Here is an 8,108-nt window from a genome sequence, read left to right on the forward strand (position 1 = left end):
AACACTCATTTTGCCCAATTTTCGGTTAACTAAGTCCAAGACTCGTAGCATGACTCGTACCCTTCATACTTGCTTCGTATATACACTTAAACACAACTACAATAACATGTTCGGTCCTATAACTTACATACACCACGCACGCCTTCATACCATGCATACATTTCCATACATATATAACTCCATGCACATGCATATATATATATATATATATATATATATATATATATATATATATATATATATATATATATATATATATATATGTATGTAGTGGTAGGATCAAGAGGGAAGTAACCAATCGGGGGGAAGCGGAGGGAAGCAAATTTATTTATTTTTTCTTTTCGTTTTTTGAAAAAACTTTGTTCACGAACATTATAGATTGGATGAAAATAAGAACATTTAGAAAAGACACTTCGTGATGAATGTTATTTTTTTGGCGGGAAAAAGCTCGAAGAAGTAATATATAACAATTATCGTGTTTTTCGAGCGTATGTTGAGGTTTTAGACATTAGGGTTTAGATATTAGGGTTTATAGGGTTTAGAAATTTAGGGTTCAGGGTTTAGATTTAGGATTTAGATTGAGTTTTTAACACGAACGGTTTGAAGTTTAGGGTTTGGTGTTTTGGGTTTATGGAATAAACCCAAAACACCAAACCCTAAACCCTAAACTCTAAATCGGGCTAAATTTTACTTCACAAAACATGAAGAAAAAAAACGTTAACATTCTTCACGAACAATATTATCTTGAATGTTATTTTTGTCGATCGTTTTCCCGCCAAAATAATAACATTATCACGAAGTGTCTTTTCTAAATGTTCTTATTTTCATCCAATCTATAATGTTCGTGAACAAAGTTTTTTCAAAAAACAAAATTTTTTTTTTTGCTTCCCCCCGCTTCCTCCCGATTGGTTACTTCCCCATTGATCCTGCCCCTATATATATATATATATATATATATATATATATATATATATATATATATATATATATATATATATATATATATATATATATATATATATATTATCTTCGTGCACATATTTACATATATATATATATATATATATATATATATATATATATATATATATATATATATATATATATACTCGCTACGTGCACTTTACTCCCGAGATAATTATTTGAAATATCCGAGTCTTACATGCAAGGGTGGAAGGGGAATTACGCGACTTACAATTCATTTCCTTAACCCCGAAATAGCAACTTGGTTATAGCTGAGAGAAAGACTCTAAACGTCGGTGAACAAGTCTCATTCGTTTGGCCGGCCATAAATCAGCATTGAAATCCTTTTTTCTATGGACATAGAATTCTTTTGACAACCCCCCTCCCCCTCCCCCCTAAAACCCGCCTCTGCTTTATGTATTGGACTATTGGTTTTTCTTTTTTATATTTTTCAATGTATTCACCTTATACTTAGGGATGGCGCCCGCGGGCAACGGGCACGGGTTCTATATACCCGCGACCCGCCCGTCGAGTTTCTTTTTTGCACGTTGAGATCCGTTATCCGTCCGCGGGTAAAAATGTTTTGCCCATGCCCGTGACCCGCGGGTACCCGTGACCCGCGGGTAACCCACAGGTAATAATATATACAACTTTTTATTAGAAAACCCAAATAATTTTATTAATTATAAAAATATATGTACAAGTTATATATAAAATGACGTGAAATTTAAGTTTTTTACTTGTATATAATATTAAATTATTAATCATTATTCAATTACAAGTAAATTAACTTTCAAAATTAATAATTGTAACTATAAACTCGCGGGTAAATTAAGAAATGTTTCATGTATTCACGGGTCGAGTTTTACCCGCGACGGGTAGTATATACCGGCGACCTGTTAGCGGGTATAAATTTTTACCCGTACCCGTGCCCGCGGGTAAAATTTAATGAATTTACCCACCCATCGCGGATCGGGTACCCGAAAGAAGGAAACTCTCTACAAGACACGTGGAATAACGTTTGTAGATCGTGACATTGATGTGGATTAAGATAATGAATTACATCTTGAACCACACACTCACAAGTGACAGGTGGATCAATAAAATTACATATCACAAATAATCCTTACAAAGCAACAAAATGAATAATAATACTTGCAAAAGAACACATGTTTTTTGTGAATATATATTGATTTTAAAAACCATAAACTAATAGGAAAAATAATTATTTCATTTCTTGTAACGACAAGAATTTTAAAATTAAGTTCGTCACGTCTTAGACTGTTAAAACCTCTAGTAAATATTTAAATTTCGATTTCACTGACCCCATTTTATCTAATCCTATTTTAGAAACAAATCAATTAATCGATACCCACAACGATTTTTATAAATTGCACACCAAGTGTTCGATAATTTGCCTGACTGAGTTCTAGGTTTTTAAAAAAAGAAGATGACGATAGATACATTTCCAGGGAGTTCAGGGAATATTGATGCTGGAGTTAATAGGAAAATAACATATTTTAGTAATAGTTATATTTTGGGTTTGACTGTTATTGCTGGAATTGGTGGTCTCCTTTTTGGATATGATACTGGTAACCTAACCTATGTTTCATTCTTATTTTATTTACTTTGGCAGTTTATAATTTATTTTATTCTTAATTTCTTATGATCTGAATCTATATCTATATGTTGCATTTGGTACTTTATAATTTGTTTAAAGTTGGTTTTTGTTACTATGGAGTCAAAAGGAATCATGAAAGTAACTTATTTTGTTGATTGTAGATGCTAAACATATATATGTGATTGTATAATCTGTATCCTTTTAGAATCTTTTATTTTTTTTGGTTGATTGTAATATTTTTGTCGACTCTTTTTACAATTTATACTAAGACTGTTTCCAACACGGCGTCAGACCTCCATCCGTTTGGCATTCGTTGACGCCCTTGACGCCTATAACGCGGCGTCAAAAACGGGCGTAAGTTGGAAAGTTGACGTTTTTGGTTAATGAGACTCAAAAGAGTCACAATCAAAAACCCACTTTTTCGTCAAAAAATGCACAATTTAACTCTGATATCAGAGTCAGGTTAGGAATAGGCTGTGAATACTTAATGTCCAAATATTGTTTGAATAAATAATCTCTATACCTTAAGTAGCTTTTGACCTGCTTGAGCAGTTTTTTAGATAGATTTTATTGTTTAGAATTTCGAGAAGTTCATCGATAATACATGATTATATAAAGTTAACATTTCGTTCGACCCCCTCTCAGTGACTCTAACCACCGTTCAAAAAAAACATGATCAAAAGTGACAGTTTTCTTAGAAAAATGAATTGAAATTGCTGCCTACTGGTAACTTTTACGTGTCTACCTTAAAATTTTTAATTAATTGTCTACTTTGAACTCATATTCTTTGAACGTACTATCTTTATCTCTATAGGAGTTATATCGGGAGCTCTTTTGTACATTCGTGATGAATTTGAGGAAGTTGATCAGAGTAGCTTTCTACAGGTACTAGTTCTATCATGACTAATTTATCAAGCGGTTTACAAAACCACTTTGCCTGTTTTAACTATTGAAATCATTGTTGCATGCCGCGGTTGCGGCAGCCAATGTGGTGGTTTCGTGACTAGCCCGTCCTGTTTCGCCCAAAAACAAACTCAAGTAAAGTCAAAGTCGGGAAAAGTCTAGTCAAAGTCGGTCAACGCCAGTCAAACCCTTAATCTGCTGATTTTAGTATTAACATTGTACTTGTACAGGAGACGATTGTTAGCATGGCTTTAGTTGGTGCCATGATTGGAGCTGCAGCTGGCGGCTGGATAAATGATGCATATGGGCGTAAAAAAGCCACCCTTCTTGCGGATGTTATATTTGCATTCGGGTCATTTGTTATGGCTTTTGCATGGAATCCGTATATTATTATATTGGGGCGCCTTTTTGTTGGGTTGGGCGTCGGTGTAGCATCGGTTACTGCTCCGATGTATATTGCAGAAGCAGCCCCGTCAGAAATACGGGGTGGTCTTGTTAGCACCAACGTGCTCATGATAACGACCGGACAATTCCTCTCTTACCTCGTTAATCTTGCTTTCACTGAGGTCTGACTTTTTCTTTTTATTTTTTATTTATTTTGCTTTCTGTGTTCAAGTATCATCCCCATAGTCGATTGATTATCTTGACAATGTTTTCACAATACAAGATAATATATTTATGGATCAAGTGATTTAGGTTGTTGTATGCATTGAAACTTAACAAACACTTTGCATGATGTTTTAACTGTTGACCCGTTTCACCTATTATCATTTTTTTATTTTTTTAGTTTGCTAAAATTTTTATTTAAATAATTTCATCCATCTGAGATAGGAACACACCCCACGCCAACCCCATAAGTAAATGGTGCAAAATTTCCACCTTTATTCATCGCTAATCCTCTAAAAGCTGAGTCTGTGTAGGCCAAGGTCACTTGTTAGAAGTAGCTTATGCAAAATGGTACCAAAACGAAACATATTCAATCTTAACTCTTAAAAAAATTTATAAATAGGTAAATAAAGTATTTATCCCCATGTTTTGCTTCTGCATATGCGTTAATGTGTACCTTGCATTAATGTTTTGTTTATGCCATTTCAAAAAGGCAACTTCAAGGCTGAAATGGAGCTTGCATCAAGGAATATAATGCTTATACCATTGATAAAAACCGATGTTTAATTCATTCTACTTCTTGTTTAGGATTATAAGATCATATAATTTCTTATAATTTATAGCTTTTGTTGACATTTTAATACTTATATGAGTGGAGGACACTCTGCAGGGAACACTACGTTCATTCAATTGTCCCTAACTATTCAGCCATCTGATGTAACTAACGGCATACCCCATAACGGAGGTGGCTCTTTATGTAATTATCAACTCAATTTTTCTGTTTTTACATTCATATTGTGTATTTTAGGTTCTAATTTCCATTTAAATTTTCCAGTACGTTTTTGGTGATAAATTTGACAACTTATTGGTCATTCAGTTGGTGCTTGTATGTTTACACATTGTACAACTCTGCTAAGATTTGTATTTGTTTAACGTTATAACAATCAAATACAGTGAACAGTGCAACCAATAAAGATATTTGCATAGTCACAATTTGTGTATTATTCAGTAACTTGCTCAATTTTACAGTTATATCTTGGATTCTTGTTATGTCTTTTGAACTTGTAAAACTTACATATATAAACAGGTTAATAATTATTATGAATCTCTGTTTAAACGTATGCTGATGAACAGGTTCGTGGAACATGGCGATGGATGCTTGGGGTGGCTGCTGTGCCAGCTGTCATCCAATTTTTCTTGATGTTATTACTTCCCGAATCTCCACGTTGGCTTTACATGAAGAAACGAAAAAACGATGCGGTTGTGGTGCTGTCGAAAATTTACGATCCTTGTCGGTTGGAAGAGCAAATTAACCAACTTTCGTCTACGTTAGAGGAAGAACATCAAAGCAATAATGCAGTCAGTTACTGGGATGTTTTCCGAATCAAAGAAATCAGACTCGCATTTATTGCAGGAGCTGGTCTTCAGGTACTAGTTTGACCACCAAGGTTGCAAAAGTTACCACTCGGGGAGTACTCGGTCAGGACTTTTGAGGGATTACTCGGTAAATCAAGTATACTCGGATGTTGACCAAGTTTGACTTTGACTAATTTCGACCGATTTTTCTAAGTAATCCCTAGTTTTGACCGATTTTACTAGTAAATCTGAGTTTTGACCGAGTTTGCCAAGTACTCCCCGAGTTGCAAAAACCGAGTAGTTGTATGGCATGAAAAGGCAATATAGCTATTGGGAGGGGGCAAGATGGGTGGGTCTGGTAATGTATGAAATGGCTCATCTTAAAGGAGCCAAACTGGATGCGTTTGAGTTGACCTGGATTTTAAAACATATAGATAACTTTTGGGTTAATTATGATTACAAAAGCAACAGTGTCACTTGTATAATCTAAATCCTTCTAAAAAAAGCTTTAGGAGGTTCTATGTATGTAAAATATACATTTGGCGACCTTTCAAACTTCATCCCGTTTGACTTTGACCCATTTGTTTGTTCCCCTTTAAGGTAACTTAGTTTATTATAATGACCTGTTTGACATAATATACTGCCCAAATCAAACCATTCATCGATAAATGGGTCAAATTTGCTACATCTAACTGCATTATTAAAAGTGGTAGAATGTGTATGCTAGGCCGGTTGGGCAGTTAAAACTCGTTAGGTTCAAAAGATGTTACTTTATACTGCAGGTAGAATCAGGGTGACTCGCAAATTATTTTTTACCTACTTAAAAGGCATGGTTAAATTTTGAAGGCCCTAAACATGATTACAAAATGTATGATTCTAATTAATAATCTGACCACTTGAATAAAGTGACTTGAAGGTAGTACTAATTACAAATACTCTTTGGTCAACTTTTAACCCGTTTTCTTTCTAGCTAAACTTAAAATTTTACTTATCTCTCATTGTTTCATTAATGAATAAAGATAACGTGTTGGTATTGAGCGGAAATACAAATTTGTTTATACGTTGTTGTCCAACACTACTTTGGATATCAAGGGTAAAATGGTCATTAAGTGCTATTTAGATGTCATGCAAAAAAATGATAAACAGCCCGTAACGTTATTTTGGTGTGCAGGCGTTTCAACAATTCACTGGCATCAACACAGTCATGTACTATAGCCCAACCATCGTTCAGATGGCCGGTTTTCGTTCTAACCAATTAGCCCTTCTACTATCACTCATCGTTGCATTAATGAACGCTGGGGGCACAATTGTCGGAATCTACCTCATCGATCACGTCGGCCGTCGAAAGTTAGCTCTCAGCAGCTTGACAGGTGTCATCCTCTCTTTAATTCTCCTCTCAGTTTCATTTTACCTTGAATCAATTAACACTGCCAGTATCGGATGGCTGGCTGTTTTCGGGTTAGCACTTTATATTGCCTTTTTTGCTCCTGGAATGGGTCCCGTTCCGTGGACAGTGAATTCGGAAATATATCCTGAATCGTATAGAGGAATATGTGGAGGAATGTCTGCAACGGTTAATTGGGTATCGAATTTGATCGTTGCTCAAAGTTTTTTAACAGTTGCTGAACTTGTTGGGACTTCGTTAACGTTTTTAATTTTGGCTGCTATTGGTGTTGCTGCGTTTGTTTTTGTGTCTGTGTTTGTACCGGAGACTAAAGGGTTGACTTTTGAGGAAGTCGAAAGAATATGGAAGGAGCGAGCGTGGGGCCGTGGTGCTCGGTTGGATCCTCTCATCGAGAACGGAGATGTGGCGTGAAGAAAAATATTATTTTGGTTTAGTAGTTTTTGTTTGTGATCAGTAAGTTGTGATATATTTTAAATATGAATGATTTGGAAGTTTATTTGTCTACTAGTCTACTACTATATGGGCTTAAAATTTGGAGTAAAGATTGTTATAAACTTAGTCACAACTAATTAAGACATATCGATCATCATTTAGACATATCTACCATTTCTGTTGTTATTGAAAGGGAAGTTATTAAAAAGAGACCTAAAGTTTTCAAAGATAAATACATATGAAAATAACTTAAAAATGTATGGATTATGCACAACTCGAACCTTCGACCTTCTACTTATCTGGCTAGCGCTCTTTTCAACAAAGCTAATGGGCAAATTTGTTATAGTCTGTTAAATGTTAAATCTATTTACAACCATAAACTCTAGTATTATTCTATATTGAATTACGCTAAATGATTCCAAAAAAATTCGATAATTGACTGGAGCGGATGATCCCGGTTGCACCAGGATGGATCCGCCTCTGGCTCAAAGTTCATCGGAATCACATCTTGGGTAGTCACGAAAAGGACCAAAACGCTCTCGAGATATTTTGATTAGGTCACTTTATATTTAAGTAAAAATATAAGTAGAAATATGTATCCTCTCTGAAACCTTAAGTGAGAAATCTGATTCATTTACCCGTTTATATACATAGAGATAATTCTTTGTTTAATAGTGGTGTTTATATGAGCACTTTAAATAACATTGCCCTATAATACCAATCTAGACATTAGGTATGTTCATGAGATATTGATATAATACCTTAAATAGATAGACTAGCATATAATGAGACAACATAAAGATTGTACAAAACATACAATAT

General features: G+C 34.6%; 1 protein-coding gene across 1 annotated transcript; it reads left to right on the top strand.

Annotated features, from left to right (window-relative positions):
• The first annotated feature begins 2,205 nt into the window (after nt 1–2,205).
• On the top strand, nt 2,206–7,358 carry LOC139877906 (inositol transporter 1-like). The gene is made up of 5 exons (XM_071865310.1): nt 2,206–2,555; nt 3,399–3,469; nt 3,718–4,053; nt 5,228–5,521; nt 6,621–7,358. Exons 1-5 carry the CDS (start codon nt 2,414–2,416, stop codon nt 7,263–7,265), a joined length of 1,488 nt encoding a protein of 495 aa, XP_071721411.1. The 5' UTR covers nt 2,206–2,413; the 3' UTR covers nt 7,266–7,358.
• Nucleotides 7,359–8,108: the final 750 nt, after the last annotated feature.

The sequence above is a fragment of the Rutidosis leptorrhynchoides genome, chromosome 11 (genome assembly GCF_046630445.1).
Source record: "Rutidosis leptorrhynchoides isolate AG116_Rl617_1_P2 chromosome 11, CSIRO_AGI_Rlap_v1, whole genome shotgun sequence".
NCBI classification, from domain to species: Eukaryota; Viridiplantae; Streptophyta; class Magnoliopsida; order Asterales; family Asteraceae; genus Rutidosis; species Rutidosis leptorrhynchoides.